This window comes from Podarcis liolepis (assembly GCF_965112155.1).
Source record: "Podarcis liolepis genome assembly, chromosome: 1".
NCBI lineage: Eukaryota > Metazoa > Chordata > Lepidosauria > Squamata > Lacertidae > Podarcis > Podarcis liolepis.
In genome coordinates, this window is record NC_139554.1 from 59,475,064 (window position 1) to 59,498,847 (window position 23,784).

The 23,784-nt window shown below is 41.8% G+C and overlaps 1 protein-coding gene and 1 long non-coding RNA gene across 5 annotated transcripts; one reads left to right on the top strand and one right to left on the bottom strand.

Annotated features, from left to right (window-relative positions):
* Positions 1 to 2,314: 2,314 nt before the first annotated feature.
* E2F8 (E2F transcription factor 8) lies at positions 2,315 to 19,925 on the bottom strand. 4 transcript variants are annotated; one of them, XM_083463506.1, is made up of 14 exons: positions 19,753 to 19,925; positions 17,411 to 17,515; positions 16,044 to 16,304; positions 15,560 to 15,716; positions 14,053 to 14,358; positions 13,552 to 13,629; positions 11,925 to 12,062; positions 11,336 to 11,548; positions 10,661 to 10,739; positions 9,633 to 10,149; positions 6,168 to 6,386; positions 4,884 to 5,016; positions 3,663 to 4,051; positions 2,315 to 2,998 (listed from the first exon to the last, which is right to left on the bottom strand). In XM_083463506.1, the coding sequence occupies exons 2-14, from the start codon at positions 17,456 to 17,458 to the stop codon at positions 2,822 to 2,824; spliced, it is 2,715 nt and encodes a 904-aa protein (XP_083319632.1). In that variant the 5' UTR covers positions 17,459 to 17,515; positions 19,753 to 19,925; the 3' UTR covers positions 2,315 to 2,821. The 4 variants fall into 4 exon arrangements, with proteins under 4 accessions (XP_083319632.1, XP_083319629.1, XP_083319631.1 ...); XM_083463503.1 differs by having other exon boundaries at positions 13,552 to 13,713; XM_083463505.1 differs by having other exon boundaries at positions 13,552 to 13,713; positions 19,749 to 19,925.
* Positions 19,926 to 20,422: 497 nt separating this feature from the next.
* On the top strand, positions 20,423 to 22,845 carry LOC310689202. Its single transcript, XR_014517398.1, has 3 exons — positions 20,423 to 20,561; positions 21,238 to 21,286; positions 21,317 to 22,845. It is a non-coding gene; the product is annotated as an uncharacterized lncRNA (long non-coding RNA).
* Positions 22,846 to 23,784: the final 939 nt, after the last annotated feature.

Consider the following 23,784-nt stretch of genomic DNA (forward strand, 5'->3'; position numbering starts at 1 on the left):
TTTTCATCAAATGAATCACAACAGCTGCTTCAATTTTTATTTCAATCACTAGAAGTGCAAGATGTAGTTATTTGGACTGACGGAATATGTGCAGAGTCTACGAACAACTTTCAAATGTTTGAAAGCTGCACATCAAGAACATGAAGTCAGACCCAAGATCAAAGAGAACTTCCCAAGGCAGGCAAGTGAATGAGGTAATCAGGTCATACTATATTTTAAGTCAGGCTGGCGGAAAAGCACAGCAAGTCTGATAAGCAGATCACCGATGGTATTAAGAGATAGGAAATAGGAAAGAAATAACAGAAAGGTTGTCATGTTGTAAACGTGAACCAGAGAACCTCCAAGAAATTAAAAAGAAGAAAGAAAAGAGCAAGTTTTAGAGAAGTTGTTATTATTTCAGAAGCAGAGCCAGGAAGCCTTGATATTGCAGTGGCTCAATAGAAAACAGAAGAGTACTGTATTTTTTTACTATACAAAACATAATTTGGTGTACAGTAGTTCATTCTTCTAAGTCATTCCTTCATATTAAAATGTATCAAACGAGAACCTGCAGGAGTTAAGAAGTGAGTAGAGGGCAAGATAAAAATGCAGTTTTCAAATGAATAAAACAATGGAGACTCTGTAGACAAAATATTTGACAGACTAATGTTCTGTAGGGTGGAAGGCAATAAGGTTAGATGGCTAATTTGGTTGGCATAATTATTGCCTCATCATCATTAATTCAATTTCTTACCTACCCTTAAGGTCCCAGGACCTTAGAACTAAGTACAAATCAGAGTAGAAGAGTTTGGATTTGATATCCCGCCTTTCACTCCCCTTCAGGAGTCTCAAAGCGGCTAACATTCTCCTTTCCCTTCCTCCCCCACAACAAACACTCTGTGAGGTGAGTGGGGCTGAGAGACTTCACAGAAGTGTGACTGGCCCAAGGTCACCCAGCAGCTGCATGTGGAGGAGCGGAGACGCGAACCCGGTTACCCAGATTACGTGACTACCGCTCTTAACCACTACACCACACTGGCTTGAGATCGCTTTTAGCCTGAGATCACTCTTTCATTCTGAAAGAATGGTGAGGTTTTTCAACTATCAGCGGCAGAAACTGCAAAAATATAAACTGATAAGCCAATCTTTTATTGAACACTGAGTGTACAAGGTGATAAAGTACAGGAAGATTATGATTTTGTCCCAGGCCTTTGTCACCTCGACTCACTATTTTGTTCAGATATTATTTATTCTTTTCAAAACCTAGTTGTGTCCCCCCCCCCGAAAAATGATAATAAATGTGATTTGATACAAGGCCCGTTGTAGTATTTCCATTCATATTTTTGTAGTGCTTTATATCAACTCTGATGCAATGACCCTAAACAAACTTATTTACAAATAGCAATACAGCTTCTTTTTCTAGATAACTAACTTTAGGATTGGGGTGTAAGATGTTTATACTATTAATAGTATGATTAAAATTATAGTAAAAAGTACTTGGGGTCAAAGTGATTTCAAACATGACTTCTATACAGAAAAATCTCAGCCGCTGGAGTGAAGATTTCAGTCTCTCGCATCTGTGCCATAGATTCCATTTGCTTTTATTAGATGCAATCTATTACTCAATTTATATATTAAGACAACATTCAACAGATGGGGGGGAAAGGGCATGAGCTAGGAGAAGCTAGTAAAAACCAAGTTGTTCTGGCTACAACCCAAACAGACAGGTGGCAGCAAGTCTTTGCAGCCATTTTCAAATGACATCCACATACTAGGTTGCATGGTTTTGAACCTTGGCACGGGTTTAGTCAGATTTAGGGGCACAATCTTAACCTTTTACACACACACACACACACACACACACACACACACACACACAGGCTTTGCTGCATCTACAGCCATGACAGAAATTAGGGGATGAACGATTGGGCTTCATCACTGTGACAACTCCAGGCTAGGGCAGTAATTGAACCCAATGCCATCATACGAAAACTGAGGGCAGTTTGAGATCCAGTGGGTCCTGGCCTGGCTCAGTCGTACCCTCCAAACACCATTTTGGGGTTTTCTGCTGACTCCTGTAAGCATGGATACAACCATGTTGGCGACACTTTTGTCACTCCATTGACAGCACCTGGTGGGAGGCCACCTCAGTTGGAGAGCTTGGAGAAATGGACCCTTTGGTCTAATCCTCACACACTCCAGTCCATTTTAAGGCATTATGCAGCATTTTATCCTTATCCATACTTTTCCTGATATACATATGGCACGTTCTTCTGCACGCTCTTTCTGTGCATATTCATTTTGTTTCAATGCCAAGAAACAACCCACAAGTATAAAAGTTAGAAAACTGACACAAAATTTAATTTGAAGAAATTGATTAATCCCTTAAATAAACCTTAAAATTTACAGAGACGTGATTAAGATTTTAAAACTTTGCAACAGTATTAAAGAACACACAAAATTAAAATGTTATGTAAACTTAAGTAACAAGAGCCTCCTTAATAGTTTTTTTTAAAAAATACAATATATTACATGTTTGGTACTTGCAATGTGCCAGTACTTATTTAGTATGTTTCTATACAAATAACGAACAAGAGCTTTCTTATTCCACACAACTATGAAGTCAGACATTTCAGTGGTGTTTTTACAGACAATGGTGTGTGTCCTTACTATATATATATATATATATATATATATATATATATATATATATATTCATTCAAGCATGAAGAAGTCATCATTATGATCAAATACTATTTCCAGAGTACACATTTATAATACCAGAAATAAGTGTTTCAATCATATCAGTTTGGGGAAGAGTTCAACAATATTTTATACCAACTCAAAATTTATCTTCTGTTGAAACACCATGTTCTCTTTGTGGAATTGCTAGTGTTGCTTGAGATATTCTATCTGATTCATGAAAGGATGAACAAAACTCAGGAACTACAGCTGACTCGCATGATGCTTTGAAGTCATGGCAATTCTCCAGAATGCTGGACGTAACAGGAACAGTGGCCTGAATGGAAGAGAAAATTAAATTATTTGCAAGTGATGAGACTGAAACAACTAAAATGTATTTTAGAACCCTGTTTGGGGCTTTCTAATACTGTAACTAAGCAGAAGAAACAGGAACAACGGAGAAGGAAACAAGAAGCAGGTGAAAAGGACACTGTTGGTAAGTCTTACTAATTATCCTCTCTTAGCATGCTCTATTAATGCTTTTGGTCCACTGGTCCATTTGTAAATATGGAGAGGTTTGCCAATATAACAGCCAATTTCACAATGTTGTATTAGGCATCCCTTCTGTAATTTTCTAGACCTTTCGCACAATGGTACTGCTCTTTTAACAGAGTCTGCATTTTTAACAGTTTTAACCAAGTAAATTTCTACAAGCACAGATATGCAAAGATAAAACATCATATTATACTGAAATTTTTATTGCTACTGAAAACCCACTTTCCCGACATCTGTATCCAAAGCTGTTCATGGCTTGCAGATCCTGTTGCTGCTAATAAAGTTAACTCCTAATTGCTGGGTGTGGTTTCCTGCTGGCTTGCTCCTGTTACCAAATCATGTAAAATGCCCCATTGCTTATGAGCGACTGTACACTCTGGCAAGTATATGTGTTAATAAACCATCAGTCTTATTTGAAACAGACTATTATTTAAAAGCTCTCTTACCTGCTGTAAAGAAGCTGCTGAAACTGATTTACCATTTAACTCATCACCGTACGGTGGTAAAACATTCTGCATTGCTTTCTCCTGTTTGAAGCCTACACTTTCTGAAACCAAACTAGCATGTTCTGCTCCTTGACAAACTGGGCCAGATCTAAGTACTTGATTTGCAGACATTTGTAGATTGGCTGGAATCAGTCCCAAGTGTTGTAGTGTAAAGTTCATAACTGAAGCGCTTGGGGCTTGGATTGAGTCAGCCTGGTCTGAAGTCACAGCAGTGCCATTCACCACGGGGACAGTAGCTACAGAAGATGCGGGTAGCTTTAGGTTCACAGGTGCTATATGAAAAGCAGGGAAATTAACGGCAGTAAATTCAGATGTCACTTGAATGCCACCTATGAGAAAGAATAAACAGTCACAAATGACAATACTTCTGCATCAAGGAGCAAAGGCCAATGTTTGGCAGGCGTGGACACCAAGTCCAGCCAAATACCAGGAGCTTGGTCACAGCAGGTTTCAAATGAATGCAATTAAGCCTTGGCATAGAATATTAATGCACAAACTACCACATTATAAGAAACTCAGAAAAGGTCCTGCAACAACAAAATGACTCACCTAGAACATTGGTTTAAATACATTCAGTAACTGAAAAAACATCCACCCCTCAAGATCAGAACATGGAACATATGTAGAATGTGGATGTTTGTTTTAATTGGTTTTTTCCTTTATTGCTGATTTTATGTTTTGAATGATTTGCTGTGTTGTTTTTATGGATTATTACTGATTTTATTGTTTTATTCACTTTGTAATCTGCTTTGAGGTTTGTTTTTTAAAAACAAAAAATCCAGCGGCATATCAATTTTATGAAATAAGCAAACAAAAAGAAGTGTTTGAAGGAAATGAGAGCTATAGGAGGCAATAAGAACATTTATTTGATGAATTGTTAAATGGATAACAAAAATGTTAGCTTTTATTTGTAGTTTTGTAAGCCCTCTGTAAATGAGTTCAGAACTGTTAATACATATTGTATTAAATCCATCTTCTTCAGATCACAGAAAGTGGAACCATGTGGAACAAGCCACCATTGCAAAAGCTGAATGAGGAGGGCTCAGGGCTCAGGCATGCAATAGCTGTAGTTAAATTTCCCATCTTCATCATTAGCTGACAGGAGTCATCAGATATAAACAAGTCTGGAATACTTTAGAGGCACAGTTAATGAATACACACCAGCAATAGGAGAACTATAAGACTTCTGTTCTGCTGCACACATCTCAGCTTTCTCCTTGTTAGAAAAAATGGTCTCATTACCAAGCTTGGTACAGTGAGGAAGAGGTATAAGGTATCCTGAAGGAAACCAAGTCTAAAGAACAAGGGGAAATGTACTGTTTATATTCACAACAATAATCAACACAAATTTACCCAGGTATTGCACTGTTCCTAAACAAGAAAGGGCCAAAATAGATATGACATGGCAGAACAATGACTGGATCTCTTGATGTCTTGTTTAACAATTAAAGAAGCCACTGGGACTGAGGGGAAACAGTAAGAGAACTTAGCCATGCCATTTCTAAGATGGAAAACCACCCCTCTCCGCAAAGCAACTGTTACCCATGGGTAGGTGGGGGGTTCTTCAACATTGGATCTTCAAATGATGAGGTTGGACTACAATTCCCATCATCCTGGACTATTTGCTGGCTAAGATGGGAGTTGTAGCCCACTATTTGGAACCCCAAGTTTGATATTGCACTTGACCAATACTGCAATGGATAATAACAACTTTGTAGGAGGGAGAAGATCGTAAACAACCACCACCCCTGATGCAATTCTGGACCACCTCACGCTCAATTCATGCCACACTTCTATGTTTTCCTTCTTCCTCTTTTTCCATGCCACATTAAAAATGAAGACCTTATGTATATGAAGCAAAAGGCATCCATGAATAATGATGAAAATTAAACATATTTGGGGTGGGTTGAGATAAATACAACATTCAACTTTTAGGAAAAATGCAACTATGTGTTTGTGCTCTACAAGCATGCAGAATGCATGATTCTTTTTCATTCTGACCTCTTAAAATTTTTTTTTAATGATAAAATATTTTAAAAGACCATTATTTCATCCTGGATTCTTATAAAGGGTAATTTTAATATGGGCAACTTACTGATATATTATCAGTGTTGCTGGGCAGTATGACATGTCCATTATTGCATTCTACAATTCTGCCCACGGATCGCACAAAATATGTGCTTTGTCCAAATAGCGAGGGCGAGGGTCTGTCTGAAATGCAATACAGTAAATTGCAGCAGCAGTCCTTAACTAAAATATAAAAGGAAAGAGGGGGAATTGTCCATGGGCTGAAGCTGCCTATCAGATACTACATTGGTCTTGAATGTGATCTAAATTTCTTTCTTTTTTTGTAAAGATGGAGCATAAAATGCCTACTTTAAGACATTCAGTGCTCCTTTCAGAAGAGCAAAGATATAGGACAAATGTGCTTAAGGTGAAGTATACCTTGTGTGTAGCGATTGCAAATGTTGTGGGCATCTCCTGCATTGTGGTGATGCTGTCGGGTTCCAAAAATTCCCCTTGCCTCTGCTGGTTAGGTTGACCCTCCAAGTGTTGATCTGTTTTTTCAGATTTACTTTGTTTCACAGCTGATGAAGTTAAAGTTTCCTGATCAAGACGCGAAACTATGGGACATCGGGATTTTTTGCTCTCAACAGATGCTCCCTGGGGTGGGGGAAATGCAAAATAAGCAAAGGCTAATTTAGAGGGGGATACACACACACATATGGATATTATTTATTTATTTCAACAATTTATATACTGTTTAATTACAATAGTCTCCAAGCACTTTACAAGTAACTCAGTACAGCAACAGCAAACCAGTTAAAAGTATAATATCAGAATTCAGTTAAAATGCCTTTTGGAATAAACAAAAATTTCAGTAGGTGATGGAAGTTCAATAAAAGGGCAGTTTGACCTCAACTGGAAGGGAGTCCCATACAATTGGGCCCACAATGCTGAATGTGCGACTCCTGGTAGATACAAGCCATGGGAGACCACTAACAAGTGACTCCCCTTCAGTCCTCAGTGATTGGGCAGGCATATAATGAATCAAGTGGTCCTTGAGAGCCAAGTTGTTAAGGGCCTTGCAAGTTAAAACAAGAATCTGGAGCCTGGCCTCGGAGCATGCAGGTAGCCAGAGCTACTGGAGTTATGTGCTGGTGATAGTCTCTCCCCAACGGCACTACAGCCAGAGCGTTCTGTAACGGGTGAAGCCTCCAGACTAGGCCCAAGTGCAGCCCTACATAAAACACATTGCAATAACTGAGTCTTGAGGCTACTAAGGCATGGTTCACTATGGCAAGACTATTCCTGTCCAAGAATCACTGTCATTGGCATATTGGCTGTACATGGTAATATATACCCCTCCCCAACGAGGCTACCTAAGCTTTCAGTGACAAAGTTGGATCGGGGAGCAGCCCCAAATCTATTCTTTCAGAATGAGTGAAACCCCATCCAGAATAGGCAGGCAGGCAGACACAGACAGACAGACAGACACACACACACAGCGCGAGTGCATATCTCTGAATGAGTAATATTAAAGGTGCCTTCTCCCTTCTTGTTCTCCTTCTTCTCCCGCATTCTGCATGTCAACTCCATCCTCCAACACAATTCCTATTTTTTCCCTTTTCCCAAGTTGAGGCTGGACTTTCCTCACCCTCTACTGCACTCCTGGAAAAGCAGCTCAAAGCACAACGGAGAGATATCCAGTTCCCAGAATTCTGTATCTATATCAAACCAGATTCTTTGAAACAAGCAACTGGCTGTCATCACTCAGAAAAACAGGAATACAGTACAGAGTAAAAAATAAATAAATGGAGAAACACAGTGCCTTGAAAACATAACTATAAAAGCAACTGATTGGGGCTATTGAAATTCCCAGGTCTCTACACACGAGACACTAGTCAGATTCAAGATATTCTTTACCTTAGCAAAGCTGGTGAAATGTGCCTCTACAAAAGTTGTCATCCTTATGTAACCCTTACTAACAGAGGTCTATTTCATCTTTCTTTAGTCATGTTGTCACTTATTTGTTACTAAGGAGTTTTCTACCCCCTCATATTACTTGCCAATCCTGCCCACAGCAACCCCCTGTTCTAGACCTCACCAACACCCCACCCACAAAATTAGTATAAAAATCCTGGCTACTGCTCCCAAGCACCAATAATACAGAAGAATCCCAAGCTTAAAATCAGGGACAGGGAAAGTAAAAATAGGTTATGAAATTTAAACAAAAGCAGAAAAGGCAGAACTAGCTTTGTCCAAGAGACTCAAGGAGTGGGAAAAGGAATAGGGAATAGCTGATGAACCTGACTAAAGTGCAAAAGGAAAAGAGAGAAGTACAAACATACTCTAGTACAGTACTTTGCTTTATCATCAAAGTGCACACAGTAAATACATTTGATATTGTTTCCAGAACATTTGATCAGGGCTAGGAAAATAGGAAACAACCCTAATGCAGCAGCTGGTTCTGTCGGCAGATGCCCCAATTTTAAAAAAGGATTTCCTCCGCTCTTAATGCCTTCTGCATTCATTTCAGCTGAGGAATGTGATCTACTTGTGTACTGCTTCGTGCTCACTGATGTTCCATCTCAATGACTGAAGACTTCTGGACACACACCTTTGGATCAACTTATTAAAAAAGAACAGCTCAATATATGGGTCACAAGAGCTCTGCATTTAGCAAGCCAGCTGCTAAGGAGGGCAGTTTTTGCAACAACTGATAATCTGCAATTACTGATTTGTCAGGCAGAAAAACTCAGTGCACTCTGTAATATGTGTCCCACCGTTCTGCAGCATCTAGGGCACAAATTCCCAAAGCATACTTTAGCCCATTATCTATAAAGGGTGAAAGAAGTATGAATTACCTCTCCATGCACCCTCCCCTGGCAGGAGAAGATGCTACATCGTGTTAGTGTGTGTGGCAGCAGTTCTGAATATACCTGCCAGCTGGAAGGAGGCAGGCCCAGAGCCAGTGCTCTTTTTCTAGAAAAAGAGGTGCTCACCACAAACATCTCCCTTGTTCTCTTAGAATGGCAATGGCACCCACCTGAGAGGTACTGGAACTGAGTTCTGGTGAGTTCCTGCTGAAAAGAAGCCCTGCCCAGAGATGTAACTCATCCAAAAACACAAGACAGCTTCTTCTGAGGCTGGGTAACTGCTGTCCTTCTATATGGGGAGTAACTGGATGCTCCAATACCACAAAAGCAAAGCTACCTGGAAGTTAAAAGGGAGCCTGAGCAGATGGCCTCCTCCATAAGGTTAGGGTTGCCATATTTCAAAAAGTGAAAATCCGGACACAAAAGTTGTTGGGCCAAAGTTGTCGAGTTTTTCCTTAGCTTTGCCAAAGGTTGTTAAGCCTTTCTGGCAAAAGTGCAAAAAAAGGAGTTTTTGAGCTATTTTGAAGGGAAATCGCCAAAAACAACACAGGTTGCCATATGTCGAGACACTGCTTCCGACTGTAGTATTCCAGGTATGTCTGGATATATGGCAACCCTACATTAGGTGGGATTGCAATAGGGATGAGTGGGGAGGAGGAAATGAATCTGGCACCTTGGGTGTTGGCAGGAACTTTTTCAGCTGTTGTTGTTTTAAAAAATAAAACTACTGTATTTCTTAAGCTGTTTTCTTTCTCTGCTCCTAAGGCTTTGTGTAGAGAGAGAGTGGAGGTCAGGCGGTCAGAAGGGGAGCTCTACTGATAGTGTGGCTACCTGTGGCACAACTGAGATTTGAAAAAGCTGCCCCTGCCACTGCTAAAGGTAGACCCTGTGCATGAACCTGACTCACAGGAACCCTTAACTATTGAATTGATTTTCCACAGCGACCAATTAGAGAGCCCTATCCCATGCATTTCATGCCTCAGCCGCCCATTTAGTATTTGGAAAGAGTGTGCACTTTAATACAGCTTACCAGTAGAACATCATGCAGCGCTGCTTCTTCACTCGCACATTTTTTCATTGGACTGCCCTCCATTCTACGTCTCTTAAAACATCTCTCAGGCACCACGTCATCCTTTGTACCTTCTTGCTCCTTCACCAGCCAGAGGTCCTGGCCTTTAGCACAGGAAGCACTTCCTTCTCCATTGCTGCCACTGTCTTCAATAAATATTTTACCGGGGGCTACTTGGGAACTGGGCTCCGTTGGAGACTTACTTCCAGCCACATTAGCACAGTGGACAGGCCACACCGTGAAACTTGGATTGTATGCTGTCACTAGCTGTGCTTGGGAAGGGTGCAGGTATAATGCATAGGGCACATTGGGATGGAGAGGTAGCATTGCTGGAGGTACCGAGTTGTGGATCAGAGGTAGGATCTCAGCCTGAGAAGGTAACAAGAATGGTTTAGGCTTCAAACGAGTTTTGGGTGGCAGACCTAGAGGGGATGGCAAAGTAGAATGTTCCAGTTTCATTTTTCTCTTCTTGAAATCCCTAAGAAAAGAAATCCACAGCATTAAAACCCTTGCATCCAAAATGGCTCCGCCAAAGCGATACAGTAGAATTGGCTCTGCTTATTTAGAAAAGAAAGCACTGCCAAACATTATGTCATGCTCTTCTTACACCAAATATGTTAATTTTAGTCCTGTTGTTGAGGAGTAGTGTTAGTACAGTGGTACCTCGGGTTAAGTACTTAATTCGTTCTGGAGGTCCGTACTTAACCTGAAACTGTTCTTAACGTGAAGCACCACTTTAGCTAATGGGGCCTCCTGCTGCTGCCGCCGCACCGCCAGAGTACGATTTCTGTTCTCATCCTGAAGCAAAGTTCTTAACCCGAGGTAATATTTCTGGGTTAGCGGAGTCTGCAACCTGAAGCATATGTAACCTGAAGTGTATGTAACCTGAGGTACCACTATAAGTGTGATATGCTGCTGGAGGATTCACCTAGCTGGGAAATTTTGTTTTCAATAGGCAGACTTTGTATGCATCTCTTTTACGAACGTACCTTGACTGTTCATCCAGCTGCTGTTTGCATATTGTTGCAAGTTGAGCCATCTTGCTTGGAAAGCTTGGTGGAATTTGACCTTTGGGAGAAGAGATAAATAAAGAGATTTCACTAAAACCGTACTGTTTGCATAGCTGGAGGATGAGCAATTCATGGCCTTCCAGAGTCCGTCACTGGAAGGACAACACCTTATGGTACTGCTCATAAGGTGTTGTATATGGTTAGTCTTGTGGCCTGGATTTGGCCACACACACAGCCATTGACACAGTGGGACAAGGCCATAGGATTCCATGAAGCTGTCATATTAAGAGCATTTTGATCCAACACAGCATCTCCAAGGACTCAAGGTTTTTCAGTGCCTTGTTACTCAAAGTCATCAGCTGGAAATGCCATGGATGGAGCCTACTACACTTCAAAGCTTCAAAATGGAACCTGTGACTGCACCTAACACCATTACCCATTAGTCTTTCCAACCTGAGTATAGCACATACCTTCCCACTTTGTATAAGTCTAGCCAAACTTAGTAAGGCTTCTCAGGAGCAGACAACTCAAGAGATTGCAAGATATACTGGGGTTTGTTTGTTTTTCTGCGCTAAGGCATTAAGCAGAACCATTCAACATTTCAATAGCATCTCCGGAATGACACTGAATAGAGTTTACATTTCAACTACGTACTTGCATTTTTCTTGACGGGGCTGCTTGGAGCAGATCTAATTTTCCTCTGATTGCTTTGTGCACCCTTTGCCAATTTCATTAAAGATGGGTGCCGTATGAAGCTTTGCTTGCTTCTTGTAGGGAAGAGGTTCTTGGAACAATGCTCTTTGGAAGACTTCCCTTCCGCAGAATGAGACGAAGCAGTCGCAGTGGGTGTAGATACAGGCTGTGCAGCTATAAATCAATCACGCACAAAATTGTTATTAAGCCTTTGTTTTGGCAGAACCATGATCACATCTACATATAAGTGAAAAATGCCTTTCACACAAAGCCTTCTTTGGTTGGTAGCAGCAAGGAGCAGTGAATAAGAAAGCTTCACCATTACAATGACAGGTGGCGACCATTTTAGGTGAGTCCAATTGACATGCAACCACTGACATGTAACCACCGACATGCAGGTCCTTTTGGACCCCGGAAGAGGGAGGAATAGTGGCATAACGGGGCACATTTACACACATTCTGTCAATGCATGCTTTGACCTGGAACAAAACCCCTGCGGAAATGGGGAATTGCCTGCAATTCTAGAGTACAGAAGTAATAGTCCACCTACCCAGAATCTCTGAAAAAACATCTGGTCCTGTCCATTTAAATGCTGGTTTGCGACCCTTCTCTTCTGTAACGTGAACCTTCCGGATGAGCTCAAGGCTACTGAGAACATTTGCAATATCATACAGCCTTCGAATTTTAGCTGAAATAAGTTTAAAAGACTAATGAAAATGCAGTACTACTACATCACCATTAAGCAGAGGCTCAGTACTATGAAAACACCACCCTTCTTCTCCTATTAGTCTAAATGGTGCTTTAAACACACAAAACAAAAGCAACAGGGTCATTTATGTTCCAAGGATCCACAGGAGTACACAAATAGGTTAGTTAAATTTTGGTCCCTTGGTCAAGCCATATGCTCAATATTTTTAAATGAGCTTCTGTGTGAATGACAAAAGGGTGGGGTTTAGGAAACTGTGGAAAATTAAATTTGGTAGGAGTCCAAAGAACTGTGTCCCCACCGAAGAACATTCTCAACAGACACCTTGCTTTGTTAGATGGAGGCTGGATGAGAAAAGAGTAATCTTTCCCACATCCACAAGCTTTAACTTAGCTGCAGCTTGCTGTCTCATCTGAACACAGAACTGTAGCTATGGTTAAACCGCTGCAGGCCATTGGCTTGTTTCAAACAAGAGATGAGGAACCTGCGGCCTTCTGGTGTTGGACAACTCTTTATCCCTGACCATTTGCCAATGTTACACATTCCTGTTTCAAACTAACCATAGTTGATATAAGGCACCGCTTATCAGTTTGTATAACACAACAAACTGCAGTTAACTGAGTGGAAGTAAAAGCTCCCAAATTCTTCCTGGCTGTGCAGGAGGATAGGAGCAGGTAGAGGAGGCTGGGCTCATTCATAATTTGCTTAGCCAGTTAAGCAATGACAGCCTGTCCATGAATTATGAGGAGGCCAACATCATATACTGGTCTGGTTCAGGAGTCACTATCTAGGTCCAATCAACCAGCTTACTGAACCGAAAGAAGGTGTGTGCTTGTGCATTCAATCCTACTTTTGTGTGCCTGGCTTGTTAGATACCCTGGTTCTTAAACCACAGCCTCTCAGTATGGACATCATAGGAAACTGTGATTTAAGAAATCATGATATCTTCAAAGATGAGCAAAGGGGAGGGAACATGAGGACACATTATTTGAGTTTATTCTAATAAATCAGTTTCATGGGCCAACAGTAGGCCAAACCTGGCCATTAAGAGCTAACATCTAAACCCACCTGGGAACACTTGTACTAAGGGCATACTAAGTTGCAAAACACCTACATTCTCAGTATGCTATCATAATTTTTTCATATTTTTAGTCTTGTACAGTGGTACCTCGGGTTAAGTACTTAATTCGTTCTTAACCAGAAACTGTTCTTAACCTGAAGCACCACTTTAGCTAATGGGGCCTCCTGCTGCCACCGCGCCACTAGAGCACGATTTCTGTTCTCATCCTGAAGTTCTTAACCTGAGGTACTATTTCTGGGTTAGCGGAGTCTGTAACCTGAAGCGTATGTAACCTGAGGTACCACTGTATTGATGGGCTACAGGAAAAAGTATTTAAATATGTAAAAATTAAGACACTTAGGCCAAGGACAGTATAGAGAAGATATGGAAATAGCCATTTCTGCCACTTACTTTTAAACTTGCTTTTATCCAAATACTCAACATGGTCTTCGCCAATCAATATTTTAGCAGCAACTTCAAGATTCACAACTTGGGGGGTTGAAACAAGAAACAGCATCACAAATTTCTGACTCATCACCCGTAAAGACTTGTCTTTACGACTGTTTACTGAAGCTGTACGGAGAGATAACCATGGCAGAATATAATCCAAGTCATGAGAGCTTTGAAATCATTGTTCCTAACTCGCCTAGGCTTCAAGTCCACCCACTCCCCCCAATAAATGTTTCCATGCAGATTCCATTTGTTTATTTAAAGCATTTATATGCTGTCTTTCTAAAGAAAAAATGATTTGCTGCCCAGTCAAGTTACTATACAATCCAATCATAAGGAGAGTTAAAAACAAATTAATCCAACTAATTAATTAAACATTGCCCCAGATGCAAGCATTTGGAACCAACCAAATTCAAATAGTAGAAGATACTGGCATGCCAAAACTAGAAAGCAAAGATGTACCTGCTCGAAACTCCATCCCAGGAAGTTCCACAAAGCAGATGTCTGTATGGTCATTTGGCCTAACATGCTTTGCCATCAACTGAATCTTCTGGTCATCCCCTTCAGGCTCTTCTTCATATTGTCTTCTTTTAATCAGCTCAGCTTGCTGACTATAGTTGTTCTCCTCAGCCACTTTTTTCAAAATCTGTAGTGTTTTCTTAAGATTATGACGCCCATGCCAAGAATACCTGTTTTTGGCAAGTCGGCTCACCATGTGAAGACTTTCTAGTACATTCATTATGTCGTAGATGCGCCTGCGTTCAACATCTGTAAGAAGGGCAATTTTAACAAATTTATTTTCCACCTGCTTTTTAATCCTGTCACATTCTGGAAGTTGGGTAGACCCTCATGATTATATCTTCATTCTCTGTGAAAACTGGAAGACTGGAAAACTGAAGACTATGTTCTCTCCACATAGTCTGCCTCGCTATAACATGCCCCTGTTCCAAATTCCTGGTTGCTGTAAGGAGCTGTAAGGTTGCTGTAAGGACCTGTAGGATGACCTTCAGCTGGCAGCCCAGCTGCCTCCATATCTGGGCAGGGATAGCCGTTTTCTATGCCCTTGTAACCTCTATGTTAGATTACTGCAATATATGGGGCTGCCTCTGAAGACTGTTTGGAAACTTCAGTCGGTGCAGAATTCAATGGCCAGGTTGCTCACTGGGGCAAGATGGTGTGAGCATGTAACACCAGCCCTGGACTGACTGCCAATTACTTTCCAGGCCCAATTCAAAGTTTTGGTTTTGATCTGTAACTTTCCAGGCCCAATTGTTGGTTTTGACCTATAAAGCCTTGAATGGCTCAGGACCGCAATACCTCAAGGACCGCCTTTCTCCATATGAACCAACCCAGACCCTGCACTCATCATCTGAGGCCCTTCTCCGTATGCCCCCTCCATGAGAGGTCCAGAGGGAAGCAACACAAGAATGGGCCTTTTCTGCAGTGGCTCCCCAGTTGTGGAATGCTTTCCCCAGGGAGGCTCGCCTGGCACCTTCGTTACATATCTTTAGGCACCAGGCAAAAACATTTTCCTTCTCCCAGGCCTTCGGTTGCTTAAACAATCTGTGGCTTTTAAAATGTGATGGGGGTATTTGGGGTGGGTGGGGAGGGTATCATGTTATGTTTCTTGTCAAAATACAGTATAAAATCCGTCCTTTGATCTTTGGATGAAGGACAATATATAAATTTAGTAAATAAATAAAAACAGTCGTTATTAATGTAACAACATTAGTATCAGCTACAGTGAGGGTATAAGGATCACAGCTGTCAACTTTTCCCTTTTCTTGCGAGGAATCCTATTTGGAATAAGGGAATTTCCCTTTAAAAAAAGGGAAACGTTTACAGCTATGATAAGGATACTGAACCACATTATAAAGTTGTTTATAAGAATTCACTTATCATTTTGAACAGCGTAAAGTGAGTTTTGCTTTTTCCAGTAATAAACACTGGATCTTAGTCCCAAACTTACTAAGCTCTTCTGCTACTTCATCAAGGCAAATTTCATTGTTCTTAGAGATGTCGGGATAACTAGGATAGCGAGCTAAAAATTTGTGACAAAGCAACCCTAGACTTTTCTCTTTGCGGCTGGGTTGAGATTTTTCATATTCGTCTCCTGAGAAATGGTCCTGCGGAAAGAAAACAATACAGAAACAGCAATTGGTAACGCCTTACACGAAAAATATTAAGATTCGACAGATTTAGTAACAGCATTTCTGGCCAATGTGCAATGCCAAGTGCCTTCTTGGTGACAGCTGGTGAGCCTCAAAATAATAGTTACCCTGAAGCGTCTGCTATGCACACACTATAATCTCTAAAAATAACTAACACTCCAGATTTGAGGTCTAGCACAAAATACTGAAACAAACCAAAGCTGAGCTACTTTTCAAGTGCATACTTAAGCTTTGAGTACAGCGCTCAATAATATTTATAGCGATAAGAAGAAAAAAAATTACCTCAGGGATTTCATTTCTGCTGTCTGACAATCTTTTTTCCTGTTCTCGATTTCTAATCTCGGGACTAGCTGCGCTGATTAGCATTTTCAGGTTAGCTGTCGGTGTCCATGGGTCTCCAGGAGAAATTTCATTAGGCTTGGGTGGCGTTGTCAGATGGCCAGAAGCAGGAGGCGGCTTCTCTGCCAAAAGCCAGCTGGAGGTCGCTGCCTGTTTCAGAGGAGTTTTCAATGTGCTTTCATGTGGTTCAAAAGACCAATTTTCCTGAGCCAAAAAGAAATGAAACTGTGTGACTCGAGATCAGCAATGCCAGGCATAAAAGCAATATGAAAACAAAGCTGTTTTTAATCAATAAACCAACCAATGTTGAAATCAATCAAGTGCCTGTTGTCAAAACAGTAGTCTGCAATGTTTTCAGACCTGGGACCCACCTTTAGCCCAAACATGTAAAGGACACATTCCTTTAAATTTTGCCATGTATTTTTATGGTGGTAGTTGTGACCCATCTTAGATCAGGCTGCAGTATACCACCAGTTGAAAACCAACGTGTCAAAACTTTCACCTGTTCAGTTCCTAGGGGGTTTTATCAGACTTCCTATGTATTTCAGTCAGTCTTAATTGTTTTGCTTTAGGGCAGAAATACATGCTTGCAGTAAAAGAAGGCTGCAGCCAAACCCTTATCCCGCATAATGTGTACAACTTACTTGTGTTTTGATATACAACATGGATGGCGTCAAAACACAAATTAGTTTTTTTGTCTATTTTATATTTGCTAACAAAGCGAAAAGTGTAAACAAGTTCTTGATAAAGGGAGAAAAAATAGCTGAATAACATAACAGCAGGCCTGTGGATAAAATCAAGCGCCTATCTAAACCAGCATTCTCTTCTCACAGTGGCTTTTTCCAGGAGACTCATTTAACTAGTGAACATGAAAATTATATGAAGAAAACTTAAGTTAGGAATAACATTTTTTGGCCAGCTAATTTCAAAGTCAAAGGAGTGGACATTTTTAATGCTGATAAAATACACTGAGTTAAATTGATGGGGTTTTGTTTCTACCCATTGCTGGGTCCAGAACTTCCTTCGATAATAGCTTTACTAGTGACTTGTCTCTGTACAGATGCAGAGAACAAAATGACTGAATGTTAGCAAAGGTAACTATTCTTCAGGTCCAGTTCTTTATCAAGACTGAAGTAAAACCTGAAGTTAAACCAAACAACAAACAGAAGATGCCAAGCATAGTGATGGCTGCTCATATGTAATTTGCAATTCTTAACTGTTTATTTTAGAGCTGTGTCAGCCACAGCCCATTGAGCAGGAGCCTCTAGCCAATACTTGCTATGCGGTAGATAAAGTGGGAGATAGGTTACCTTGTCTTCAGCATTCATTTTGCCACTGCAAGCTTTTCTCTTATTCATATTCGTTTGAATTAAATAGAATAAGGGCTTTGTTGGTTGGGCAACCTTTACAGCATTCTTTGAGAAGAAAAATGGAAAATTAGTTTATGCATATGTACTTAACAAAACAAAAAACAGAATACCGGTAGATGGAAGTCTGTGATGGTACAGTGACCAGTATTGGACTTAGGATTTAGAAAACAGAGTTCAAGTCCACACTGAGCCAGTTAGCTTTCTAGGTGACCTCAGGACGCTCTCTAAGCCTAGCCTACCTCACAGGTTGTTGTGGCGGAAAAATGGGGAGGGGGCGAGCCATGTTTGTCACCTTAATCTCCATGGAGGAAAGGTGGGGTGATGATGACATCATTTTACCAGAGATGCTGAAACAAATCTGATGTGGGAATACTGGTGCAAGACCTCTAGAATGAGAACTTTGGCCATTCATTCAGATGACAAATGTGCCACACAGCAGTAAGCACCTGTATTCAGAAGGCCAACTGAGTTTAGGTGGACTTACTCCATAGGCAGCATGCTTAGGATTGCAGGGTTGTAAAAAGATTTCCCAACTCCATTGTTAAGAATGTGTCTACATGAGTCTTATTGTCACATATTGCTAAATTTGTCTTCCTACAGTCACATGTCTTTACACGAAGGGGACTGGTGCAATTTTGTGAATTATGTGTCTAGAGTAGCACTAGTTTTGTTTAATCCTGTTTCAGGTTTCTTGCTTCAGTCAAGTTGGTGACTGTGAAGTTGCCAAATCAGCATTATAACATAAAAACAATAAAGAAAAATAATAAAGGCTGATGATCCGAAACTGAAGCATGAGATTTCTGTCCAAACTGGTTGTAGGAAGGTCTATACCAACCTTCACAAATCTGGTGCACCCTAAATGTTTTGAACTACAGTACAACTTCCACCAGCCCCCGCTATCATTCAGGCAGGAACAGATAGGCGCTGTAGTCCAAAACATCTAGAGTGCACCAGACTGGCAAACACTGGTCAATATCTGTTTAACAAGGTGCAGCAAGCTGTTCCCACCATTTAATGGATAACCACAGATTACACAACATGGTAGGCAGCACATCACTACCTTCTTGCAGCCACAGCAGATTGACTCCAAGGCTGCCAGTCTGCACATATCTTTAGAGTTTTGATGACTGCAGTGTATGTCATCCAGAATACAACATGCCCCCCCCCCAGTAATCCTGTTCAAAGGTGAGCATTCCTTCTCTGGAAAACATATCAAGGATTGTCACTTGTTTATCAAGCTGAGTGGCTTTATTTTCCCTGTCCTAGCAGTTCCCAGACATTTCTTTTTAAGTACTGTGGAGCAAAGGTAAATGTTTTGTGGGGCACCTGTGTTGTGAAATACATAATTATATATATATATTAAACTTGCATGCCTTTGATATTATGAAATAAAGAACCAGTACTTTAAAAGAAACAGCATTGGATAGTTGTGTCTGTTGAAAGGGAAAACAGCGCCATTTCACTTTCTCTGAAATACATACACACACACACACACACACACACATATATATATATATATATATATATATGTGTGTGTGTGTGTGTGTGTGTGCAGCAATGATATTCTCCCCAGTGGTACAGCAGCTATCATGGTTGTTGGAGGAACTGAATCTGGCCAGTGTGCCCTGTGCTACCTCCAAGGTCCAATTCATTGCTATTTGTTACAAATCACAGAAGCAGAAGCCAGTTGTAGCAAAAACGAGGCAAAGAGCCCCCAAATACCATAAAAATGTACAAAGCTTATCACAACACACACTTTCACAGGATAGAGGCTCCTTAATCAGAAACAACCAAAGAATGGTGCATGTGTCAAAGTACAAGTCAATCAGATTTGAGCTTAATATCGTCAAGGTTCAGCAAATACGGTTTAACCATTAAGCAGCACTTTTTAAAATAAATAAATAAATAAAAAGGATCCCGCTGCTGCAACCCAAACCTTATTGTCAACACCCCCCAAAACGCCCCCCATTTAAAATCACCTTTTTGCAAGCTACTTTCTCAAGCACGCCCAACAGGTCTCCTCTGCCTTCTGCTACAGCTCCTTCTCTGCCAAGTCACTCACCCCCCCCCCTTCCTCCTCCACTTCAACCTTCCCCTCCTTCCAGCCCCGGGATTCCACCCGCGCTCTTTCGTTCGGGATAAGCTCCTCCCACCTTTCGGGTGCATGGCGCCTCTGATTGGCTCTTGATGGGAGCGGGGCGGAGACCTCCCCTGGTCCAGTTTAAATCGTTTGGCGCCACCAACCCCGCGAGCTGAATAATCCCCGCCCCGCCCTCACCTACCTTTTTTTGTGTGTGTGAGCTCCCCCCCTCACTTTCCGTCCCAGTTTAGGGGGAATCTCGGGCGTGGCGCGGCGGTCGCCGTTCAGACGAAACGCGCGCCATCCCCTCCCTCGCTAGGCTGAAAGCTGCTGGTCCGCCCGTGTCAGCGATTTGAATTTGGCCCGCGGAGGGAGGAGAAGGTGGGCGTGGAAAGGAGCGCGGAGGAGGCGAGCCCCCTCAGCCAATTGGAGCGCGGAGGCTCTTGCGCCCCAGCCAATCGGCGATGATCCTCGGTTAGGGAAAGCGGGTGGGGTTGGCGCGCGAGGGGTGGGGGTGAAGTTGGGCGCTCACTCGGAAGAGTTTGGCGCGAGAAGTGGGGGAGCCGGAGGCTGGGGGGCGGGCGCGACGCCAAGCGCGGCTTTCTCCGGCTTAGCGCTCAGGGTCCCCTAGAGAGCCCTAAATTTAGGAAGGTGAGGGTTCAGTCCTGAGGTCTGTGAAGGAATGTCATTGTCTCTGAGCATGTGCAGAATACCACCTTCAGTGGCGTAGCGTGGGGGGTGCAGGGGGGGCCAGCCGCACCGGGCGCAACACCTGAGGGTTAGGGGGCGCAAATCCACGGGTTAGGGGGCGCAAATTACTTGCCTTGCCCCGGGTGCTGACAACCCACGCTACGCCACTGACCACCTTTCCCCTCATCTTTAGGATGAAGGAGCTGGTCTTTCCGCAGCACGGCTCTCGGCATCTCCTTTTCACAGGGTTGGTAGGGTTTGCCTTGGCACGGCCTCTGGGGCGGGAACGCCTCAGTTGCATTTCAGGCAGATGCTCAGCAGGTAAAGCTTTCCCTTTCGTCCTCGCTGTATTTCCAAAGCGGGTAAGCTGCATTTGTTTAATATAAGGTTGGTGTAATTATTCATGCAGCTTTGGAAGGTACAGGAGCTTTGCAAATGGAGAGAAACAAGAGATGGCAACTACTGCAGAGAGATCTCTGAACAAAGTATGCAAACTAATCAGCCTTGGGCCCTTTCAGGCCTCTGTTTACACAGTAGTTGAACAGAATGTCTGGATCAGACAATGGACACTTACACTTTGTTTTGAATCCCTAACCTTGGGCTAATCATCACGTTCTATAAACCTATCTCAGCTTTGTTAGGGGGAGAAAATGAGTTAACCATCTTGTACTCTGGCCTCATCTCTGGAGCATGATATACAGAGGTGGAGAGGAACAGGGTGTATAGTGGGTGGGTGGGTGGCTGCCTGCCTATCAACTCAGACTTTTTCTGGTCCCCCATCTTGCATGGTGGCGTCACTTTGATTTAAAACAAAAACTGTCCATATTGTCTGGGAAATCTTGTAATAAATGCACTGTGTTTATTGGGCAAAAAATCAAAACAGCAAAACTTTGTGCAGATACTGTAGTAGAAAGAAAACTCATTTCATAACATGAAACCACTTAAATATGAATACAAAGTGATAAATTTGTATTGTGATGGCTTAATTTCTCTCCAGATGTTTTCAGAAGAGGAGGCAGACAATGAGAAAGGTATTAGAATACAGTGTTCCTTTTTTCACAGATTTGAAAACCAAGTTGGGCCATAGTCATAACTTTCAAATTGTTGTGACGCTGACCTCTGTGAGAGTGAAACAGAGAACTACCCTACCCATAAAGTTTTAGCAGCCAGGAATAAACTACAAAGCTTTAGGAGATTACAGTGTACTATCTGGTTCCAGATATACAACCGAGTCACTCTGGATCCTTGTATATTGCAGATTTCAAGACATTCTTGAATTTTTAAGCCACCACAGTCCAGAAATCTTAAATCTGTAGGCAGGACCAGCCCAATACATTTTGCTGTCTGAGACAGAGGACAAGATGGCACCCCCAGCCATTTTATGTACAGAAACCAGCCAGACTGGTAGCTGCATCTTAGTTCAACACTACCGATGGGACATCACTTCTCCCTCAGCATTTACTGCCTGAGGCAGCTACCTCACACGGCCCAACAGTACAGCTGACCCAGCTGTCAGGGTTTCCTGCTATACCTAATAGGATGAACTGGCCTTCATTATTTTGGAGAAAACGGCATTGACTATAGACATGACATCAATTTAAGTTGTGTTTCTTGGAAATTAATGCTCGCTGTAAGACAATTTGGATTTCTGTGCAGAAGATTCTAGGTTCAATCTCTGGTGTTCCCACATATAGGACTGGACAAAATTCCTGTCTGGAACCATGAGAAAGACTGCCAGTAAATGTGCATAGAGTTGCAGCCTAACAGCCCCGTTGTGTTCAACAGAGCTTATTACCACGCTGTAGATACAATGACTATGAATAGTTGCAATCTTCAGTTTCTGAAGTATTCCCAGTTTTGGGCAGCTATCTTGGGAATCACAACTGGTCAAACAAATCTTGCAAACACGTTTATTATTTCCACGGAGTTTGCTGCCAAGCTTTGTATCAGCCTTGATATTTGTGTCTCATTCCTAAAGATACATGTAGGTAAAAAAATCTTTCCTCCGAAAAGATTTCCTCCCTGAAACAGGTTGGCTTACCCACAGGCAAAACAGTTACTGGAAATTTTCACCAAGAAACCTGTTCATCTTGAATAAACTGATCTGGTTTTTAAGGTGGACTCAGCCAAGATAGACATTTTACCTCTCCCTTGCAAGCTCTCATTGTCCATTGGAAAGTTTTTAGCATTTTACCAACTGGGTTATTTTATCAACAAAGTGTGGCAATAATTCCTTACTTAAAATTTTGTGCTCTTTTTGGAGATAATTATTGTTTTGTGTAGAGATAGATTGATTATGTACAATTAAGAAACTGGACATTTCTGCAATACTTTAAACTTAATAAAACTTCTGTTGTAGTATAAAAATACAACGTACCATGCAATTTGCTGCCCTTGAGTTTAGATTGTGACAATCTGTGTGGTGTGTAGTGTGATCCTGTTAATTGTAGCCTTAAAGACAGAGAGGTGTGGTAGGAGCAGACTTTTAAATTGACAGTTCTAGCTTTTAGAATTTTTTTGTGTGTATTTAGTGGAAAAGGCCAATATTAAGATTGCCGTTACACCATTAAACAGTACTCAGATATATGAATTATGTACAGGAGTGGACATTTAAAAAAAAAATTATTAAGGATTTTCTTGTTTTACATTTGACGCATCTGTTTTGATTTGATCTACTGCCAAGGCAGTGGATCAACATTGCTATGCAGGGTTCAGCTTGGATCGTGAGCTCACTTTAATTCCATCCTGTGAACTGTGAAAAGGGCTCCCCTGTTGATGTTGCAATGTATGTTATTGTGTGCATCTGTGTTTAATGTATTACGTTTCTGGTGTGTGTCTGTGTGAAGTCTGGCCTCACCTGCTACTGAAATGCAGCCCCCAAGAACTTTCCAACCAAGGTAATCAGGCCCTCAGACTCATAAAAGTTCCCTGCTGCTGCATTATGGGAAGAGAAGGCATGACAGGTGCAGGCTTGGGGAGTGACTCACTATGTGTCAGTTTATAAGATGCTGAGATATCACTGAGTCAGCTGGTTTGTTGCAAACCAACACACCTTATGTTTGGTATTAAACAGACTTGTTTGTACCTGGCATGTTGCATTACAGGACAGATCTCTCCTACTCGCCTAGATCAGGATATCATCTCTCCCTTTAAAAAATGGTCTCCCTTCCCCCTCTCCACAGGTTTTTGTTCAGTGTGTGTCTTAGCAACAGATCTTTTTTTTAATGCTGCTACAGGGCCATCTGAATAATTTTGTATGGGTGACACCATTTTTACAAGGGTCTAAGGCAGGCATAGGCAAACTCAGCCCTCCATATGTTTTGGGACTACAACTCCCATCACCCCTAGCTAACAGGACCAGTGGTCAGGGATGATGGGAACTGTAGTCTCAAAACATCTGGAGGGCCGAGTTTGCCTATGCCTGGTCTAAGGCAAAGTTTTTTGTTGGACTACAATTCCCATTATCCCTGACCATTGGCCAATGGCCATATTGGCAGGAGTTGATGGGAGTTGGAGTTGAACAACATTCGGAGTGTCACAGGTT